The sequence below is a fragment of the Taudactylus pleione genome, unplaced genomic scaffold (genome assembly GCF_031769625.1).
Source record: "Taudactylus pleione unplaced genomic scaffold, aTauple2 ptg000019l, whole genome shotgun sequence".
NCBI lineage: Eukaryota > Metazoa > Chordata > Amphibia > Anura > Myobatrachidae > Taudactylus > Taudactylus pleione.
This window is the reverse complement of record NW_028284421.1, coordinates 13478236-13501055: the sequence shown is the minus strand read 5'-3', so window position 1 is coordinate 13501055 and position 22820 is coordinate 13478236. Positions and strand designations below refer to the sequence as shown.

General features: G+C 43.2%; 2 protein-coding genes across 2 annotated transcripts in view; one reads left to right on the top strand and one right to left on the bottom strand.

The window, feature by feature from the left end:
* The window catches only part of FAN1 (FANCD2 and FANCI associated nuclease 1), a 34795-nt gene extending 34323 nt beyond the window's left edge, over positions 1-472 (bottom strand). Inside the window, exon 1 of the mRNA XM_088445515.1 lies at positions 47-472. The gene's annotated coding sequence lies outside the window, so the exon portion shown is untranslated. The remainder of the gene's footprint in view (positions 1-46) is intronic.
* MPHOSPH10 (M-phase phosphoprotein 10) lies at positions 179-22820 on the top strand. The gene is made up of 11 exons (XM_088445521.1): positions 179-455; positions 7356-8010; positions 9523-9698; positions 10563-10767; positions 11309-11450; positions 13491-13558; positions 13673-13810; positions 13899-14009; positions 15220-15327; positions 21672-21902; positions 22568-22820. Exons 1-11 carry the CDS (start codon positions 367-369, stop codon positions 22715-22717), a joined length of 2073 nt encoding a protein of 690 aa, XP_088301647.1. The 5' UTR covers positions 179-366; the 3' UTR covers positions 22718-22820.

Here is a 22820-nt window from a genome sequence, read left to right as displayed (position 1 = left end):
TTACACGAACTTGTCCAGCAGCGCTGGCGGGACTGCACTCACTTACCTGTCATAGCCCATGGCCTCCGCTATCGGTTACAGCCAGACATAGAGAGTAGAGTCCAAACACAGCTTTATTCATAAGGACAAAATTACAACTTTACATGGGGGGAACCGGCTAATGAGATCGGCCTGTAAATTAGATGAAGCCGCCGGTACTGTGCTCGCAGTGAGTCGTCTGATAATTTTAAACCGAGAATAATTCGGTGAGAATGTTGCATAGGAACCTTAGTGTAAGTAACCGTTTCCGGAAGGGACGTTTTTGCCGGGGCACTTCCGGCGTAGCTCTGTCCATGTGAGAGTGCTGTACAGCGGCGGCGTAGAGAGATGGCAGCGGTGGAGGTGAGGCGCCCCGGCCTGTGGGGATGTGCGGAGTGCCTAGAGGCAGTGAGCGCCCACCCGGAGCAGCTGCTGAGGTACGTGTCACCGCACCCTGCTCTAGCGCCGGCTGCAGGTCTGCCCGTATCAGCATGAGGTTTAGGGTCCTACATTATTTTACCACTTTTGTGTTTTTTGTGCTGCATGAGCACCCCAGATGGTATAATCCGGGCACCGCGCTGCCTGTATAATGTCAGACCCTAAACTTTTACTTACCTAGTGTTGTTACCCTGTGCATGCAACATGTTACCTTGACCATCGGTGTCTCACGTCGGCCCTGCGTCGAAGTAGCTCTATCCCTATGGGTAGATAGGCAGCATGCTGTTGCCCCGTACCTTCTGGGTAACGTGTGAGATAGCTGCCCTCATATTAATCCCACTAGCAGGGCTATATCATCCTGTGTGAAATGAATACGGACAGCTGTCCCTTTTACATGGAACTCAGTACTGTGTAGGGCAAATTCATATCCTAACTCTCCAGTCCAAACATTTCACATTTTGATTTATTGGTCCATAAGACCTTCTTCCAGTCTTCAGTAGTCCGCTGGCGGTGCCTTATCACCCAGGCAAATCTCTCTATCACAGTAACTAACACATTATTGGTTCCCTAAAAACGGCCTTTTTTATCATTCTGGAAGTGCATCATTTTTCAGTTTTGCTAACCTAACATATTTGTTTTTTCCCTCTAGCAGTTTACTGCTTATTTCTACTTCAGGGTCCATAGGGTATCCACAGGATACCTTGGGTATAGGTGTGACGTCAGTCGCAGGGCACCAAAGAGTTAAGCTTTCAGCCTCCCAGGATGCACTAGGACCCCCTCCTATACCCCGCCCCCGGGCCAAGGCACCTCAGTTTAGTTTGGTGCCCGGCCGGAGTCGGGTGCACCTGTTGGAGTGGGGGCTAGAAGAGCCCCTGAAGCTTATTCTTCATGCAGCTGTGGCTGCACAACTGGATGAACAGCATGGACAGTCAGTCCTGACGTCCATGCTGTCTTCCCTACACCCCGCCGGTACCAGAACGCCGGTACTGATCCGGGGATGCTGGTGGGCGTCTGGGGTCACAGCTAGCGGTGACCCCAGATGCTCCGGACCATGGCCGGATTCAAGGGGGACAGAGGTAAGCAGCGGGGTCCCGCGGTGGGTCCCCGCTGATCACATGGTCCTAAGTCCCCAGGCAGGGGGCTCCCTGGGGACTGGCTGCAGCGTGGAGCCAGGCGACCAACCTGCGCTTCCACTACCCCCTGGGACAGCGGACCGCAGCAGAGCGGTAGCGCTGCGGCGTCCCAGGGGTTAAATGCATGCCAGGGGAGCGCGCCTTCCCTGTCTCACAGCCGGCGCCTCCCCCGCTGCACACAGCCCTCTCTGCACTGTGCTGACTGGTCCTGTGTCAGCGCTCCTCCCCCAGGCCAGCTTCTCTCTGCTCCTCGGCGGCCATCTTCTCTGCAACGCATGGTGAACGCTGCTGGAAGTCTGGAAGGAAGCATCGTGGTCTGGGTCCCCCCGCATACCTCTCCTCCGCTGTGGCTCAGGTCTGTGTATGCAGCGCTGTGTCCTACCAGGCCCTGTGTCTGTGTAGTTGAGTGATCAGCGCTGTTAGTGCAGGAATTGTTATTTCTCTGCATTGTATGTGACTGTGCTAGCGCTGCCTGTAACTTTTCTTCTCTAAACTGTCAGCTTTATTACTGTCCCTGTTCTTTCTGCTAAAGCCCTTGCGGTGCGGTGCTGCAGGGTGGTCTCTCGCCTATTTAATACTTAATTGGTGAGAGAGGTCACATACGTGGTGCCATCATGTCTGAAAGTGATTTTCCCCTCCGGCTACAGTGTACCACGTGCAAAGTACCGTTAGCGGAGGGGGAGGGTAGCGCGGAGGGCCTTTGCCGGCAGTGTTTGTCCATGGCGCGGCCTATTACGGTTACAGCACCGGTACAGGAGCCGCCCTGGGCTTGTTTCGCTCAGGCGTTAACAGCTTTAGTGGGCCAGTTAGCTCCGCAGCCCGCGTTTACTCCGATGGGTTTGTCCCAGCAGTCTGTGGTGTCGTCACCCATGCAGGGGTTCCCACGACAATTGGTGGTACCCCACAGTCTCCCTATTTCCCCGCTCCCGGGTTCTCAGGAGCCAGCGTGAGTTAACTCCCTGACGAGTTCTGTACAGCACTTGTCGGATGCGTTGCAAGGGGAGTCTGTGATGCGGCCTCATAAAAGGCCGGTGGCGTCTCTGTCCGCTCCTTATGAGGATGACGAAGGGACGTCTGATGATGGGGAGATTCTGGATCCTTACGATCAGGAACCTTTCCATACTAAGGACGCTGATGCTAAGTCCAAAGTATATATTCCTGGACTTATTCGGGCGGTCCGCACAGCCTTGGTGATTGAGGACGAAGTTCCCCCAGCGGCTAAATCTAAGTATGCCTTTTTCAAAGATGTGAAGGGCGATGCCACAGTCTTTCCTCTTTCGGGTCAGTTGGTGGACCATTTAGAGGAGGCGTGGAAACAACCTGGCAAAAGATACCAGCCGCAGAGACGCCTGGCGGTGGCTTATCCGTTCGCGGATAATTATTTTGCTAAGTGTGAATCCCCTCCACAGGTGGATTCTCACGTGACCCGTCTTGTCCGTAGTGACACATTGCCGATGCCATCCATGTCCTCCCTTAAGGATGCTACGGACCGCAAGGTAGAAATCTGCCTGAAGTCCGCTTATTCCCTTGCAGGGGGGGCAGCACGGCCGGCTATGGCCATTTGCTGGGTTGCCAGAGCGATGGAGCGCTGGGCGGATTCATTAGAGGCTTCTTTTGAATCCGACTGTCCGGCCGAACAGGCGGAGTTGATTGGCAATCTCCGTGATTCGGCCACCTACATCAACGAGGCGGCTCTAGACATTAGTACTCTGGTGTCTAGAATTTCTTCAGCAGCGGTAGCTGCCCGTCGCACCTTGTGGCTGTGATCCTGGAAGGCGGACGCAGATCCAAGAAAGGTCTGGAAGCGTTGCCGTTTACCGGAGAAGTTCTCTTCGGTCCGGATCTGGATAAGATTGTGGCCACGCTGGCGGCAGCCAAATCTGCTTGTCTCCCGTCGGCCGCTGCTCCTTCTGGTTCTGGACCATCGTCCTTTCGGTCATCTAGGGCCCAGGGCAGGCCCAAACCACAGTCGTTTCCTCGACAGGCTGGCCCTAAGAAATCGGTCAAGCCCCGGAAACAGGCATGGAGTACCAGACGTCCGGCCCCCAAGCCAGATGACAAGCCTGCGGCCTGACGGTCCGGGTCTCCCCTTGGGGGATCCCAGGGTGGGAGGCCGCCTGCTGCAGTTCTCCCGGTGTTGGTCGTTCACTACGACAGACACTTGGGTTCTGGAGGTGGTCTCTCACGGGTACGCCCTCTCCTTCCGGCACAGACCCCCGGCTCGATTCTTCACCACGGGTCTACCATCAGACCGGAACAAGGCTACGGAGCTGCGGAAGGTATTGCACACTATGCTCCAGGCTGGTGTTATAGTGCCTGTTCCATTCTCCCAGAGGGGCCAGGGTTTCTATTCAAATCTATTTTTGGTACAGAAACCCAATGGGTCATATCGTCCGATTCTCAACCTCAAAGCACTCAACAAGTCTTTGCGGGTCCCGAAGTTTCGGATGGAGACCCTACGGTCCATCATTCTGGCGCTGGAACCTGGGGACTACATGGTGTCATTGGACATACAGGACGCTATGGCGGTCATGGCGGCTTCTCTGCGGCTGCAAGGAGTCCGCATGTTGCCGTACTTGGACGACCTGTTATTGGTGGCAGGATCTCCAGAGCTCCTGTTACACCACTTGGACCTGACCATTGCACTGCTGCAACGGCACGGCTGGCTAATCAACTGGCAGAAGTCCACTCTAATCCCGTCTCGGAGGATTCTGCATCTTGGAGCCTTATTGGACTCGGGACAGCAAAGGATCTTCGTGACGGAGGACAAGATCTCTGCTTTACAGTCAAGGGTGCGCAGTTGTCTGCACAGCCGCCGGGTGTCCTTACACTCGGCGATGAGGTTACTGGGCTCCATGGTGTCGGTGTTCGACATGGTGGAATACGCCCAGTTTCACTCCAGACCTCTGCAGCACCTGATCCTGTCCAAGTGGAACGGGCTGACTCAGTCTCTGAAGTCCCAGACGATTGTGCTCACCCAGGAGGTTCGCCTGTCCCTTACGTGGTGGTTACAGACGACCCACTTCAACAAGGGACGTCCGTTCTGGGTTCCAAATTGGGTCCTGTTGACAACGGACGCCAGTCTTCGGGGCTGGGGAGCAGTTTCGTTTCCACACTTGTTCCAGGGCAGGTGGACGCCGACAGAAGCGGAGCTTCCAATAAATATCTTGGAACTCTGTGCGGTCTTCAATGCTCTCCAGCAGGCACAGCGGTTTCTCCAGGGTCGCCCGGTGCAGGTCCAGTCGGACAATGCTACCACCGTGGCCTACATAAACAGGCAAGGAGGAACTCGCAGTCGGGCGGCTCTCGTAGAGGTCTCTCGGATCCTGGTTTGGGCGGAGCGCAATCTTCCGGCCATATCAGCGGTCTTCATCCCGGGAGTGCTCAATTGGGAGGCGAACTTTCTAAGTCGCCAGGACGTTCATCCGGGGGAATGGTCCCTGCACCCGGACGTTTTTCAACTACTGGTGGACAGGTGGGGTCTTCCAGAAATCGACCTCATGGCGTCCCGGCACAACAACAAGTTGCCGGTGTACGGGTCTCGCACAAGAGACGAAGGGGCGTCTCTGGTGGATGCTCTGTCCGTCCGGTGGACGTTCCGGTTCGCATACCTGTTCCCTCCGGTCTCCCTTCTTCCACGGGTAATCCGGAAATTCAAACAGGAAGGAGGGACGCTCCTGTTGATAGCTCCCGCGTGGCCCAGACGGCACTGGTTCTCAGACCTTCAGGGTCTGTCCGTGGACATTCCTCTGCGGTTGCCGCTACGACCGGACCTTCTGTCTCAGGGTCCTTGCCTTCACCCGGACCTGACTCGGCTGTCTTTGACGGCGTGGCTGTTGAGACGGCCATGCTGAGGTCCCGGGGGTTTTCCAGCTCTGTGGTGCATACCATGTTACGAGCTCGGAAACCGTCTTCCGCAAGGATATACCATCGCGTGTGGCATACGTTCTTCCAGGGGTGTCGACCGAGAGGTTATGCACCGCGGGAGTTTCGTCTGTCTCGGATTCTCGCCTTCCTGCAAGCGGGACTAGATCATGGGCTTCGCCTTGCTTCTTTGAAGGTACAGGTTTCGGCCCTATCTGTCTGGTTTCACCGTAGGATTGCTACAATCCCGGATGTGCGCACCTTTATGCAGGGTGTTCTCCGCATTCAGCCGCCCTTTGTTCCACCTGTGGCGCCTTGGGATTTGGCTGTGGTCCTGAGGGCTCTCCAAGGACCGCCGTTTGAACCACTGGGCTCAGTGGATCTTAAATGGCTAACAGCTAAGACTGTTTTCCTTCTGGCCATTGCTTCGGCCAGACGTGTTTCTGAGTTAGGGGCTCTTTCTTGTAGACCCCCTTTCTTGGTTTTTTATGGGAACAGGGCAGTGCTCCGCACTCGGCCCGAGTTTCTTCCCAAGGTTGTTTCCCAGTTTCATATTAACGAGGAAATAGTTGTTCCGGCCTTTAACTCACCGGGTCTTTCCGTGGGTGAGGCCTCTTTGGATGTTGTGCGGGCCTTAAGGACTTATGTTGACCGCACTTCTTCGTTTAGGAAGTCGGACGCTTTGTTTGTCCTCTTTGGCTTCCGTAAAAAGGGTTGGCCTGCTTCAAAGCAAACTTTGGCAGCCTGGATCCGTATGGCTATTTCTGAAGCTTATCTTCATGAAGGCCTACCGGTCCCTCCTTCTCTGAAGGCTCATTCCACTAGGTCTGTGGGTCCTTCGTGGGCAGCTCGACGTGGTGCCTCGGCAGTTCAGATCTGCAAGGCTGCTACGTGGTCTTCTGTCCATACCTTCGTGAGGTATTACAGGTTTGACACCTTCGCCTCTCAGGATGCTTCCTTCGGGCGGCGGATTCTCCTTTCTGCACAGGAGCGTCCCCACCCTTAAAGGATACTGCTTTGGGACATCCCCAAGGTATCCTGTGGATACCCTATGGACCCTGAAGTAGAAAATATGAGATATGGTAAGAACTTACCCTTGTTATCTCTATTTCTACGAAGTCCATAGGGTTCCACAGGACTCCCGCCCTGTCGCACCTGTGCTGCAGATGGGCTTTGCTCTGGTCACCGGTTTTCCGTCTCCCTCTGGTGAGAATGTGATTCTTGTATGTGTCCAGATCTTTGTTCTCTCTCTTCCTTCTCCTCCTCCGGCCTATGGCTTGGTAACTAACTGAGGTGCCTTGGCCCGGGGGCGGGGTATAGGAGGGGGTCCTAGTGCATCCTGGGAGGCTGAAAGCTTAACTCTTTGGTGCCCTGCGACTGACGTCACACCTATACCCAAGGTATCCTGTGGAACCCTATGGACTTCGTAGAAATAGAGATAACAAGGGTAAGTTCATACCATATCTCATATTATTTGTACTATTTCAGATTAGTCACTGGACTTGAATTGCTTAATTTGAATACAACCGGAATAATCAGGGTTTTATAGAACTTTTGACCAGTAGTTTATATGTTCCGACATCTCTCAAGACGACCTTTGCTGCATTTTATGGGGGCGATGTATCTTTGCTATTTTTTTCATCACGCTCCATAGATGTGCTCAAAAAAATGTGTGAAGAATGCTTACCACAGTAATCTGCACACAGACATTGCAGGCGTGCATCGCAGAGAATTTAGTTTAGGTGTTTGTGTTTTATGTGTTGCTGTGTGCTGTTCTACACGCCGTAACAGTGTAAGAGCTGTACAGTGCTGGACATTGGGTAAGAATCATGTTCTGAGCTGTCGTCTTTGCATCTTATCGGTATGCTGATTTTAATCTTATTTTTTTTCTCCTAAATTTAGTGTCCAAGAAGGATTGGCTGCTGATTTTTCCAACTTAACAAAGGCTCTGTATGACTTGCATAAATCAGAACTTGCTCTTGAGGTGGGGAGCCCTCTGAATGAGCTGGTTATTGAAAACTTTGATGAAGAGCAAATCTGGCAGCAGATTGAACTTCAGAACAGTTTAGTTCTTGGCTACTTTAAAAAGACAGTCTCTCAGAGTGTAAAAGACAGAGACTTTTATATACTGCAGCTGTCTGAGGAAGAGGAGGAGGCATCTGAGAGTGACCAAGAAAGAAATGACAAATCTAAAGAAGATCCCAAGATAATTTCAGAAGCTGCAAGTAAAGGAGGGAATTGTAAGTCATCTGTCGCTAAAAATGTCACACATACAGCGGTGGAAAGGTTCAGTGATGGCGATTCTGATATGGACTTTGATATTGACAAATTGGAGAAACAGCACAAGAAAAAGTCCATTAAAAAACCTGCAAAAAAGCCAGCAGAGTCCATCGTGGATGACAAGTTTTTTAAGTTGTCAGAAATGGAGGCCTTTTTGGAAGCAGCTGAGAAGGAAGATGATGACACTAATGAGGATGAGGAGGATGTGAATTATTTTGAACATATTGACTCCGATGATGATGAAGACTTTGAGTTCCAAATGAAAAAAACTAAACAGGTAAGCACAGGAAGACAAAGAAAACGATTGGAGAAACAGAAGTTTTTAACAACATTTCTTTGAATGAGTAGTTTGACTTACAAATGATGCCAAAATATTCTGGTTTAAAAAAAAATATGTTTATGCAGTTTTACTAGCTTTTATACTTAAACATATTACACCTTTTTAAAATAGCACTGCCTTCAAGGTACGCTGTTTTATGCTGCATACACACGGTCAGATTTTTCTTCAGATCTGAACAATAACGATTAAAAAAATCGTTCATATCTGAAGAAAAATCTGACGTCTGAACGATGCATGTTCCCGATGGTCGGATAACGATATCTGACATCTGATGTGTTTGCAGTCAGATTTGGACGAGTCCATTCATTTTAATGCACTCAAAAATCGTTCATAGTTCAAATCGTTCATCAAATCATTCAGATCGTTCATCTGACACATCTGACCATGTGTATGCTCCATTACTCTTAAAATAGTTCAGATAGTAGAGCTCTTTTTTTAATATCGAAAGGAGTACACGACGTGAGTTAAAGACTTGAGAGTATTTTTAGGTATTCTTAATGGGTCTGTGTTCCTTGGAGATCAAAAAGTAGCCTGCAAACTGTATCCCTACTGAGGTTTTTCATAAACCACTCCTCAAGGGGATATTTCAGGTCACAAACTAATTTTACTCACCAGCCCCCTATTTCCCAGCTGGCAGGTCTGTGCGCGTCCTATGTTAGAGACTCCCATATTTCTGGGGTGCTAAACCCCTCTTGTGCTGAACAAGGACCATTTCCCATGTCCACAAGAGGGGGAACAGCAATTATTAGCAGCTGTGCATGTGCCGGAACCAAACGTATGTATCTACAAGAGATTCACATCTCTGTCTCTTCTAACTTGCGGCTGAATGGCCGTAACTGGGTGTCAATGGGGCGTTCACACACACAGGCTAAGTTCACTGAGTGCATGCAGAGCACATTACTGGTGAAACAGAGTTGTAGGTGCCCTTACGGACTTCATGCACCAAGGATAGGTTGGTGCAGGTCTGCATTGATAGTGATGATGGCTAATACAATGTGCAACTCGGAAAGCAGGCGAATATCTACGTTTATTTCTCTGCAAGCAATACAGCCAACTTATGTGCAGCACTGAATCCGGCCCACAGTGTGCAGTCTGCTTTTTTACTATTTTGAAGGATAACCCCAACTAAACCGCAAATTCTGTATATGGGTAGAATTTAGTAACTTAAACAAGAATACAAAATATAAATTTTGTTGCAATGTTCCACTAGATGAATCGGGAGATTTTACCCTATAAGTCAGTTATATTAATTCCCCTGATATTCATGACGGCATTATTAAATTATGACCTGTTTGGGGTACCATCCCGGTGTGAATCTACATTCAAAAATGTTTTCAAACTTTGGCGTTTGATATCTTATTAGTGTTATAAAAAAGACAGGCCTTGTGCTGTCACCCTGCAGAACATAGATACGTTCCGTAATAAAACAGTTCATGGTTTATTTTTCAGGTGTCTAAAAGCTCCAGGGACCTTCATTACAATGATTTCTTTGATCCAGTTGAGGGTGATGAGATCGGCCCAGACAGACAGCCAAGTGATGAGGAGGAGGAGGAGCTCCAAGAAGAAAATGAGGAAGAGGAGAACATGGAGGAAGAGGGAGATGAAGATGATGACCTGGTTGAAGCGTAAGACATTTATGGCTTTCTGGCTGGTAGTGATTTTAATCGCTATTTTGTGTGATTTTTAAATTGCTAAATCTTTTGAAAATCACTGAAATAACATATTTCTGTAGTATTCATTGTAGAACGAGGCAATCTGTGAATGGTTGACTTCATAAATCAACAAAAAAAATACCAGTCTTATGCATGTAAGGAGGTTTGCCAATTAATTTCAATGGGATTTCTACATGTAGAGCATACACTTGAAACCCAGTTGAAATGATTGCCAAAACTCTGCTCTCCAAGTAACAGAACGTTTCTGTAATAGAGAAACAATCGAGATTCCCCCTGTCTTATTGGAAACTAGTACAGCCAGTCTTGTATGGTGGGCTGGGAGTTTCTTATTCAATTAAATAAACATTCATTAAATAAGACTCCCTTCTTTGATTTACATCCGTAGAGAATAATTGAAAGTCTATTGATGTGGAGGTAGAAAAGCATTAACAGTGCTCTAGAGGACCATTCATGTGTGGGAAAAGCTCAGGTTGAGAATATCGAATGAGTTTGAAGGTGTATTTTTATGTATATGAAACTAATTGATCTTTGGTAGGTTTCTTGCTTAGACTTCTTATATTGAGGCTGATTTTTGTGTGGTGCAGGAATTGTATAGTTTCTAATTATTATGAGTTCTTATAAAATCAGTAAACTGCTTGCCAAGTATATTTATATTGCTGTATAGCTAGTGACTGGATGTATTCCCAGCTAAAGACTAAGAAGACTGTTCTAAATACACATCCTAAAATAATACACTTGATCAAACCAGTATGTACATAATTTGATAATTATTGTCCCCAATCTGTAATGCCTAAATCTATGATTTTTCTCTTTCAGTCTTGGTGAGGAGGAAGAAGAACCATTAATGCATGACACAGAGGAGAGTAAAAAGACAAAGGAAGCTTTCAAGCGGGTGACATTTGATCTATCAGATGACAGTGAAGGAGAAGATGTTGATGATATACTTGGTGGCAGAAAGAACCAAGAAGAACCCCAGGAGCCTGGAGAATTGAAGTCCTCTTTTGAGAAGAGGGAAGAAAAGGTTAGTATGAGCGTCCCCTCGTAGAGACTCCACTGGTAGCAACACCTGCACATTACGTTTGTTACACCGCACAAAAACTGACGCGTTTTTCGGTTATTTCAACATATTTTCATTCTTCCTAGTTAGTCAACCTTGGAGAGGTCTATTGATTAATAGCAGTCAGTGACAATTTAGCACATAAAAAAGGTTTATACTAATGGTTAAAATTGAGTCCTAATTTGATTTTTGGGGTTTAACTCAATGAAGAGAGGTTTGGAAAAAGAGAGGTAAAAATATGGTGTCTCTAAAGAGTGAGACTGCAGTTCTATAAAACACAATTTCGGATGGTGCCATACTAGGGGTTAGCAGAATATTTAATGTGGGCATACAGCAGTGTGGCAGCCTGGGGGATCTACATAAGTAAATCCCATTTCACCGCGGCTCCATTGTGTCTTGAGTTAGCTTTTGAGTCTTGGTGATAATTAGTCAGAGCAATATTTTGTTTCTAGACATATCTATTAACTTGCTGCTTTTATTTAATATAAAATGCATTGGTTTACAGATGACCGAGAAGATTCAGTCTTTACAAAAACAAATGCTGGGTGAGAAATCATGGCAGCTGAGTGGAGAAGTGACCGCACAGAAGAGGCCAGAGAACAGCCTACTGTCAGAGTCTCTGCTTTTTGACCATGCCTCCAGGATGGGTAAATTATTCCTTTCATTAGATGTAGCCAATATTTATCTTCCTGTGCCCATATCTTCACATTGCAAATGGATTATTAAATCAGCCATCATATTTTTCCCAAATCATATATTCATCTTATCTAAAGCCTTCTCTTTGTCTCTCTAAGTCTAGGATGTTTAATGGACTACTACTAGTCTATAGATTGTTTCTTTATTCTGCTGAGTTCAGTGGTGTTAAACTCTAAAGGTGCGTATCCACTAGCAGACTGTGAAACGATTGAACAATTATGACATTGTAATCGTGCAGTCGCGTTTCACAGTCTGTGCTGTGCCTAGACTGAACGATATGTTGTTCAGTGTAGGCACCCTCCCTCATCCCCGAACATGGCCAATCTGTCGTTATCGGCAGATTGACCAGCATGTTCGGGCGATGATAGATATCAAAAACGGGAATGTGCATCACTGGTCGTTTTCGACATTAAACTGCCCGATTAACAAACGATTGAACAATAATGATGTCGTTATCATTCGCTCTGTTTAATTGGGTAGTAGATACTCGCCTTAAGAGGTAAATGTAATTTGCTGGAACTGGCGTGCTTTCGATAATATGGCCGCTATGTTTAAAGCGCCAGTTTATTTTAAACAAAACTAGGCCATTAAAACAAATTGCTGCTTTAAATGTAGCTGCTTTTTTGAGAAAATCACGCTGGTTCAATCAAATCGGACCTTATTACATATATCCTTGATTCACTTTGGTTATCAGGCTAGGATGAGGTTTAGCCCAGTTTATATAGGTGCAAGACCACATATGCTCTTTACTTTTGGCTGCTGTAAAATCTGTTTTTTAGAAACAATATTTCTATAGCTTTTTACAGCTTGTATGCAGCTGTTTTTTTTTTTTTGTTTGCTAAATGAAAAAGGCTAGATGTAGCAATTATGATTCTTGTTTTGGAAACCGCTAGTGTGCCAGCAAAGGGTTGCTCCCATAGTCTTTAGTCATGTGATTTAACACTATATTTCTGACCACTGGTACAGGCACACAGAATACTTTGCTCACCTGTGGAGCTGCTGTTTTTAACAAAAGCAAAAGTGTTTGCAACTGCCAAATAAAGGAGATCTCCAAAACACATGTAATAGTAACTAAGATTGCACACAATACAAAAAAAAATCTATTGACTCAGAATAATATATTGATAATTTAAAGATTATTCTGAGTTAATTGTTTTTTTTCTTTTGTATTGTGTAGCCTTAGTTGCTGTTGCGTATCCTTACAGATTAGCCACAATTATCCTTGTCTCTTCTGAAAGGTAAGAAGCGTTTCCCCCAGCACACTACAATAAGCCAGTGAAAAGCCAGCATTCTACATGTAAATAAAATGCAGAAGACTCTGTTGCATACATTTGCAAATATGATGAGCCAACCTCCACATCAAGGCACCTCTACTCTGTTTAAGCCAATAAATTGAGCAACTTGCATTTTGTATATCCCTGCTCCTTCTCTTTCCAAACAGAAAACTTACGGTAATGCAATTCTTAACTATGGCATCTACTTAACTGTATTGTCAGCTATGCCAGTTTTTCTCTGAGCTTTAGAGATGGCCATGTGATGGGCAGTATATATAAATTTGCCCAACGGAGCTTTATACAAGCAAAATCTTGTTTCCTGTCATTTCAATTATAGCCTTCGTGTCCACAAGCGTTCAAGGTTCAGGTGTATTTTGCTAGGCCCATGCTGTAAGATAACATTTTGAAGAACAATGTGCCCATTCTATGGATGACATGTTAAAGTACTCTGGTAAATGTATGGGTTATGACTTAAGCTGTATTTTAAAATATATTTGGGTTTTTTGTTAATTGGAATTTGTGCTTATTTGCTCATGTAAGGAATGCAAAAGTAAAGGATAATGCAAAGCTATCTATCTAAATCTTTCCTATAGCAATCTTCCTTCTTCTAGGTTAGTCCTATTTTTTTATGGTGTGAATCTGGTTCCTCTACATGTGCAGACTGGAGATCTAATTATGTCAGTTGTAGCTTTTGACACATTCTATATTTTATCACAGCACCTGTAATCACAGAGGAAACCACACTTCAGCTGGAGGACATCATCAAACAAAGGATAAAAGACCAGGTCAGTTTGTAAACCAATCACTTCAGGGGAAGTCTTTCCCCAAAACAACAAAGAAAATATATTGCACTCCATAAAAGAGCAGTATTATAGACCTACCTCTGCTTTGTTTCCAAGCTGTGGGATGATGTGACCCGCAAGGAGAAGCCTAAGGAAGAGGCCTTTGAGTACAAGAAGCGACTTACCCTGGACCACGATAAGAGCAAACTCAGTCTTGCAGAGATTTATGAACAGGAGTATATGAAGCTCAACCAGGTAAAGATGCGATACACCAAGCACGTTTATACATACAGATGCTTAGCTAGTACAAAACAGGCTGAGATTTGTTTAAATTTTGTTGTAGACAAAGACAGAAGAGGAGGAGAACCCAAAGCATGTAGAAATCCAGAAGTTAATGGACAGCCTTTTCCTGAAGCTTGACGCACTATCAAATTTCCATTTCACACCCAAACCGGTAATGCTTTCTATAATTTCTTCTCTCCTCTAGTGCCTTAGATCATTAATAAAAGCCTGACCTGGAAGGGGAATACACTTGGTATTCCTGAGGAATTTTAAGTTAAGAAAATTATAAGAATTGTAAGAAATTATCTATTGATTTTAGTGAATAGAATAGGATGCCAATTTGTCTATTTTGCAAATATAATCCAATCTTCTGTCTGATTGCTGCATCTACTCCTTAGAAGAGTGTATGAAGTGCTAATCTATCCTGCAGATTCTGTAAATTCTCGGGTGGTGTGTTCTCCTGTATTCCTACCGCTGCGTCCCAAACACATCAATTGTCACGTTTGCCTGTCCAAACCTTTGCTGTTGATGGAGGAGTGATTAGACAAAGAAACTGTAGGAAGGATCATCTTTTAACACAAATATACACATTCTACATCTCATGCCCATAGACTATTAGATAAGTTCGCTTTGGGAGTCCAAATTGTTATATGCCTAAAAAGTTGAACATCTCTAAAGCCAATACATCAAAGAAATCCCTGCTAATTGAGTTCTGTGCTTTCGGACAACCACCTTTTAAAAGTTGCACAAATGCCCCATTCCATAAAGTCCGGCAGCACAGATGGTGTAATGGTTAGCATTACTGCCTCACAGCACTGAGGTTGTGGGTTAGATTCCCACTATGGCCCTAACTGTGTGGAGTTTATATATTCTCCCTGTGCTTGCATGGGTTTCCTCCTGGTGCTCCGGTTTCCTCCCACACTCCAAAAATATATACTGGTAGGTTATTTGGGTCATAACAAAAACAATTAACCCTAGTGTGTGAGCATGTGATAGGGTATTTAGACTGTAAGCTCCACTGGGGCAGGACTGGTGTGACTGGACAATATTCTCTGTAAAGCACTGCGGAATATGTGTGCACTATATAATTAACTGGTAATAAATAAAACAAATTTTCTGGGATTGATCATCTTTACACCCTCCGAAAAAAATAGTTTACCCTTTTATAAATGTTTCTAATAGTAATATCCTATATATATATATATATATATATATATATCTCTCTTTTACACACTATTGATACAAACTTTGAATAATTTTGATTTAAAGGAATTATTGCTGTAGACGTTGGGAAGGCAGAAACTGTATCCACTCACAGCTGATAAAATAGGGCATTGTGATTTATTTTCTAATTCTCTAACCCTTTTATTTTTGTGTCTCAGCCGGTTCCAGAAATTAAGGTGGTTTCAAATCTCCCTGCAATCAACATGGAAGAAGTGGCAATGGTGGGAGTGAGTGAAGCAGCACTTCTGGCTCCAGAAGAAATCAGGGTAAGGGTCCATTCATTCAGAGGCATGGGCATCTCTACAAGTGGCTTATTTTGGAGTCTTGAGTCAGAGATTGGCTTGGACTGCCTCTTGTCCTGTACTTCCTCAAGTACTGTGCGATGATGTCATCTCACTCCTGGGTGATTACACCACTGTTCATTCACATATTGAACTTATTTTAAGAACCGTCATTGTTTTGAAAAACTATATACAAAACAGAATACAAAACCCTCAGAATGGCAACGACCAAAACTGACATGGACGAACAGAAGAAAGAATATCTATAGATGGGAGAAACCCCTTCCACTGAGAAATAGGTATGACTCTCTACAGGATGACTCTGTTCCCAGATACTCGGATCGCCCAATCAGAAGGTCCTGACATAACATATTGAAGAAGAAAATAAAGAAGAGGGGCAAAAGAGGGGGGAAAAACAATATAGCAAAAAGAAAGGAGAGATCAAAGTCAAAAAAAGACATCTGACTCCATTACCCCAGTATCCTCTGACATTAATTCTAACAACGAAAAAGGAACAAAGCTGTTTAATTTAAGTTCTAAAATCCTTGATGAAAGTGAAAAAGGATTATTAAAGAAAGGACTTAAATTTGCCCCTACACATCATATTTATTTATTATTTATTAACAGTTTCTTATATAGCGCAGCATATTCCGTTGCGCTTTACAATTTGATAAAACCTTTTGATATTTTCATAGACTTACAGAAGTTTATTAGAAAACTCACCATGACAAAATTCTTTTATAAGAAGGACAGAGATCTGGGAAAAACCAATACAGAAAACGAGGATGAAACAGCAACTACATCCACTGAGGTAGACATACCAAGATTTAAAAATAAATCTAATTTTTTTCCGTTACATATGAAAGGAATTTTATTGAAACCTTCTCACAACTAGTACAGGAAGATCTAGAGAAGAAATCAAAAAAGAAAAAGAAGAAAACTAAAAATAATCTTACTCAGGAAGAAAGAAAAGCCATCAGAACTTTAAAGGAAGATAAAAATGTGATTCTGAAACCTGCAGATAAAGGTGGAGGTGTTGTCATCATGGATAGAAATAAATATGAAGATGAAATTACTAGACAACTCCAAGACAACCAGACGTACCAGAAATTAAGGAGCGATCCCACGAATAAAATAAAGAAAGAGATGGAAAAAATGCTATACAAATATAAGGAAAAAGGAACTATAAGTGAAGATGTTTTTAACTATTTAAAGAAAGAAAATCCTTCAACACCAGTGATCTATATCTAACCAAAGGTGCACAAAACCCCCCCGGAAGACCTATAATATCCGGGGTTGATGGTTTAACATCTAACCTTTCGTCCTTCATAGACTATCATCTTCAACCCTTGGTCAAAAAGAACTACTCATATTTAAAATATACTATGGATATTTAAAATAAATTGGAGGACAGTAAGTGGGAAAGCAATATGATTCTAGTAACGGCAGACGTAACGTCCCTCTATACTATTATTAATCATGAGCAAGGTAAAGAGGCCATTTTACATTTTTTATCCAATACCGATATGACGGAGGATTTTAGGAATTTTATTATAGAAAGCATTGATTTCATTTTAAAAAAACTACTATTTTTTTAAAGGTGATTTTTATTTGCAAAAACAAGGGACTGCATTGGGGACCGAGTTTGCCCCCAGTTACGCTAACTTATTTATGCTCATTGGGAGAATAAAAAAATACAGGAAGTTATGAATGGGGCAAACTTGGTCTGTTGGTTTCGTTATATTGACGACATTATTTTTATTTGGAAGGGAACCGAAGAAAACCTGAAATGTTTTATGGAGGACCTCAATGTGAATGAAAATAATATATTTTTAACTTTCACTTCTAGTAAAACCCTCTTACATTTTTTGGACTTGGAAATCTATATTAAAGAGGACAAAATTCACACTAGAGGATACAAAAAACCTACGGATTCCAGCACATATATACCAATTAATAGTGAACATCATAAAAAATGGCTTGATGGAATCCCAAGGAGTCAATATATACGCCTTAGACGTAATTGTACGGAAGAAGAAGTATTGAAACTATGGAAGACCAATTTCTGCAAAGTGGCTATGAACCCACTTTTTAAAAAAAAAGCAGAGGAAATGGCCCTTCAAACTGAAAGAAAAAAGCTCTTAGTACCAAGATCAAGAAATCAAATGAAGAACAGCAAAGCAGAATGGGCATTCTTTACACAATATAATAGTGAGCACAAAGATACAGAAAAGACCATAAAGAAATATTGGAGAATTTTGTTGAGTGATCCGATATTAAAAGAAATCCTTGCACCAATTCCATCTTTCATCTACCGGAAGGCACCTAATCTAAAGAACAAGCTAGTAAAAAGTTTGTCAGATGAAATACAAAGATCCTACATAAGAACCGAAGCATTTCATAGATGTGGACTATGTATCGCTTGTCGCACTATTAAGGGAAAAGGAACAAAAACTGAAGAATTTTCTGTGAATGGCAAAGTATATAAAATCAACCAATTCATCACATGCAATACTAATAATGTCATATATTTATTGGAGTGCACATGTGGCCTTATGTATGTGGGAAGGACCACTAGACCTCTAAAAACACGTATAGGAGAACATGTGAGGAATATTAAAAAGGGAACAGTGCCACACTCAATACCGGAACATTTCAAAAGATCACACAATTGCTCTTGTGTAGGACTAAAATACTTCATTGGGATTGAAAATATCAGACCAAATTGGAGACAGAAAAATATTGAAGATCGCTTAGCAAGGGCTGAAATGCGCTGGATTTTCAATCTGAAAACCCTTGTCCCTGGGGGTCTGAATGCGGACTTTGAACTTAAGTGGTTCTTGTAAATACCATCTTATTAAATCCCCCCCTTTTTTCCTATCATTCATTTCTAATTATTTATGTCTTGCCATTCATATATATGTATTTGTTGGTTGTTTCTATGAACCATTCATCCTCCAACAAATACCTATTAATACTTTATTATTCTTTTGTTGTTATGAAAAAATGGATATTAATGACGAGAATCCTTCCAAAAGAACTATCCATCCCCATATTTATGTGTAAAGAAAAAGACAACGAAAGCTTGGTATTTAAACCAAAGGAAAGAATTGTTCCCGTTGGTATTGAGATCTGTGCACTTAAACAAAATGTCCGCTACTCAATATTAAAACCACCACGTGACCATGCGCTACATCACTTCCGGCAAACACCGGAAGTTCAGTAAACCGCGCATCGAGACAGGAAGCTTCACCAATCGGCATCCATGTGTTAGACGGAACCAGGAAGTCCGACATCCACGAGGCAACATCAAAAGGGAACTACCCAGTATAAACAATCGGTCCGCGTGTGTGAAGGGAACCCGGAAGTGATATCACTCCCGTGAAATTATTCTATCAGGCCTCTCTTTCTCTTCCCCTTATATTCCATTTGTGTTTAAGAAATATAAATAGCTGCACCCCAGTAGGAGGACCAACATATGAAATTGTTTACAGGATTACTTACCGTCCTAAGTTTTTAGGCTTCAGCATCACTTTCTGTTTTGGGTAATCCCAAACAGGAAGTGAGTCATTTCAACAGTATACAGTCAGGTCCATAAATATTGGAACATTGACAGAATTTTCAAATTTTGGCCTCTATTCACCACCACAATGGCTTTGAAATGAAACAAACAAGATGTGATTTAACTGCAGACTTTCAGATTTAATTTGAGGGTAATTACATCCAAATCAGGTGAACGGTGTAGGAATTACAACGGTTTCTATATGTGCCTCCCACTTTTTAAGGGGCCAAAAGTAATGGGACAAACGATACAATCCTAAATCTAACTTTCACTTTTTAATACTTTGTTGCAAATCCTTTGCAGGCAATTACAGCTTGAAGTCTGGAACGCATAGACATCACCAGACGCTGGGTTTCATCCCTGGTGATGCTCTGCCAGGCCTCTACTGCAGATGTCTTCAGTTCCTGCTTGTCCTTGGGGCATTTTCCCTTCAGTTTTGTTTTCATCAAGTGAAATGCATGCTCAATCGGATTCAGGTCAAGGGATTGACTTGGCCATTGCATAACATTCCACTTTTTAGCCTTAAAAAACTCTTTGGTTGCTTTTGCAGTATGCTTCGGGTCATTGTCCATCTGCACTGTGAAGCGCCGTCTAATGAGTTCTGAAGCATTTGACTGAATATGAGCATATAATATTGCCCGAAACACTTCAGAATTCACTCTGCTGCTTTTATCAGCAGTCACATCATCAATAAATACAAGGGAACCAGTTCCATTGGCAGCCATACATGCCCACGCCATGACATTACCACCACCATGCTTCACTGATGAGGTGGTATGTTTTGGATCATGAGCAGTTCCTTTCCTTCTCTTCTCTTCCCATCACTCTGGTACAAGTTGATCTTTGTCTCATCTGTCCATAGGATGTTGTTCCAGAACTGTTATGGCTTTTTTAGATGTTGTTTGGCAAACTCTAATCTGGTCTTCCTGTTTTTGTGGCTCACCAATGGTTTACAACTTGTGGTGTACCCTCTATATTCACTCTTGTGAAGTCTTCTCTTGATTGTTGACTTTGACACATATACACCTACCTCCTGGAGAGTGTTCTTGATTTGGCCAACTGTTGTGAAGGGGTTTTTCTTCACCAGGGAAATAATTATTTTGTCATCCACCACAGTTGTTTTCCGTGGTCTTCCGGGTCTTTTGGTGTTGCTGAGCTCTCCGGTGCGTTCTTTCTTTTTAAGAATGTTCCAACCAGTTGATTTGGCCACACCTAATGTTTTTGCTATCTCTCTGATGGGTTTGTTTTGATTTTTCAGCCTAATGATGGCTTGCTTCACTCATAATGACAGCTCTTTGGATCTCATATTGAGAGTCGACAGCAACTGATTCCAAATGCAAATGTCACACCTAGAATCAACTCCAGACCTTTTACCTGCTTAATTGATAATGAAATAACGAGGGAATAGCCCACACCTGTCTATGAAACAGCTTTTGAGTTGATAGTCCCATTACTTTTGGCCCCTTAAAAAGTGGGAGGCACATATTGAAACTGTTGTAATTCCTACACCATTCACCCAATTTGGATGTAATTACCCTCAAATTAAATCTGAAAGTCTGCAGTTAAAGCACATCTTGTTGGTTTCATTTCAAAACCATTGTGGTGGTGAATAGAGGCAAAAATTTGAAAATTCTGTCAATGTCCCAATATTTATGGACCTGACTGTATAAACCCTGATCAGTCACTTTATGTCCAGCCTTGACAAAGACCCAGGAGACGGTCGAAACGCATTGGCTGAGTGACTGCAGGTTGGAAACCATTTGATACAAGCCTTGGGGCCCAGTACATCCTTCCCCTTGTTTTAGCCCTCCAGAGTTCCTAGGTCCGGAAGGCCAAGGGGGCCCCTTACTTTACCTTATGGTAGGAATCCAACCATTTGATATTTCTTCTATATGCACAGACACTTTATGTACAAAGTGATCTTAAATTATCATTCATATTATTGTTTATGCAAGGATATTTTACCTATCAGCAATTGAACCACTAATTACATCATATGTTTATTGAAGTTGTTTTTAGTGAAGTCTTTATTGCATTATTGTCTGCCATTGATGTTTTTATCTTTTTACCCTATTGGGATAATTTATATTTTTTATTAAAGCTATTTCACGTATTCCTCTGGCTACTGCTGTATTTTGATTAGAGGGAAAGCGCCAGTGAACTACATACCTTTTATATATTTCCATATGACATTCCATTGGTCCTATGTGAAAGGACCTTTGTAGTTCTAGGCAGCAAGAGAGATTCTCTTATCCCCAGAAGCGCCGATATACTTATCCACACAACTTATCTATACTAATATACAAAACAGTGTGGGATGGAGCCAGAGGTATTAGTCATGCTTCTAACAATGTCTAAAGGTGCGTATCCACTAGCAGATAGTGGAACGACAGTACGATTACAACATTGTAATCGTACAGTCGTTCCTCATCACCTGCAGTGCCTACACTGAACGATATGTCGTTCAGTGCAGGCACCCTCCATCATCCCGAACATGCCCAATCTGTCGTTATCGGCTGATTGACCGGCATGTTAAGGCGACGATTGATGTCGAAAACAACCAACGTGAGCGCGCATCGCTGGTCGTTTTTCGACATTTTAATGCCCGATTTGTGAACTATTAATGAGCGATTGAACGATAACGATGTCTTTATCGTTCAATCGCTCATTTTAATCACCTAGTGGATACGCAGCATAAGTCTGACTTGATGGAAGAAAGGATTACTTTGAACATCTGTCAATAATTTTTATTTTTCTCATTTCACAGGAAAAGAACAAAGCTGGAGATATAAAGACAAATGCAGAAAAGACAGCCACAGATAAGAAACGCGAGAGAAGAAAGAAAAAGGCTGTAAAGAGGCTTAAAATAAAAGAAAGGGAGCAGAGGCAAAAATTATCAGAGAAGATGAGAGCAGAGAAGGGAGCAAAACCCACAAAAGTATCTGCAGTAGCCAATCTGAAAAAGCTCACCAAAGCAGGAAAGGCCACTGTGCTGAAGGTAATCTTTTGTGCCAGTCTTTGCTGACATATTTGCCATTTATCAGTAATGAGACTGAGCTTTCTCTTACACAACTGCGCTACCTTGTTAGTCCCTTTGTGCAATAAGCTGCTGTATTTTCAGAACTCCAATTCAATTCTACACAGTGTGACTTCGGAACGGGTTCCTTGGAAATGTATCATTGCTCATTTCTTGTTGCACCCCACACGGGCAAGGGAAATTTAAGTGAAAAACGTTTACTGTAAAATGTATTACTGTGCGCAGAAGGCATTGTAGTGACATAGTTGAATAGTAAAGAATTGAATTGCACCCTTAATGTAATGCATACGTGTTATTTTTACATATTAACCAAGTTTGACTAAAAAATTAAAACATTCAGAGTGTTCCATGAGTACTCATGTGATTTGAAAGAGTTTAGGAGAGATGTATTAAGCATTATAGAAGTGGAGTAGTTGCCCAAAGCAACCTATAATTTCATAGACTCTGCTAGATAAATTACATGCTTTAGGCCATTTCACCACTTTGTTTGGAGTCGCATAGAGTAAATCTAGGCTTTGTACCATGACGCTTGTTCATCTTTTTCTTATTTCATATGCAACAAGGAAAACTATGAAGGTGTGATTTACAGTCAGTAATTCATTAGGACTGTCTGTGTTCTATTGCAGGATGAAGGAAAGGATAAAGCTTTAAAGTCCTCTCAAGCGTTCTTCTCTCAGCTGCAGGATCAAGTCAAATTACAAATCAAAGGGGCCAAGTCTGCGCACAAGAAACCAAAGACAGGCAATGAACTTTCTGCGCATAAACTTAAGCTCTAGTGAACTTCTGTTTTATGCCAATCAAGCTAAGTCGTTCTATTTATGGTTCAGGAGCTATATGTGCCATTGACTATTTGCAAATAAAATATTCATTGTAACTATT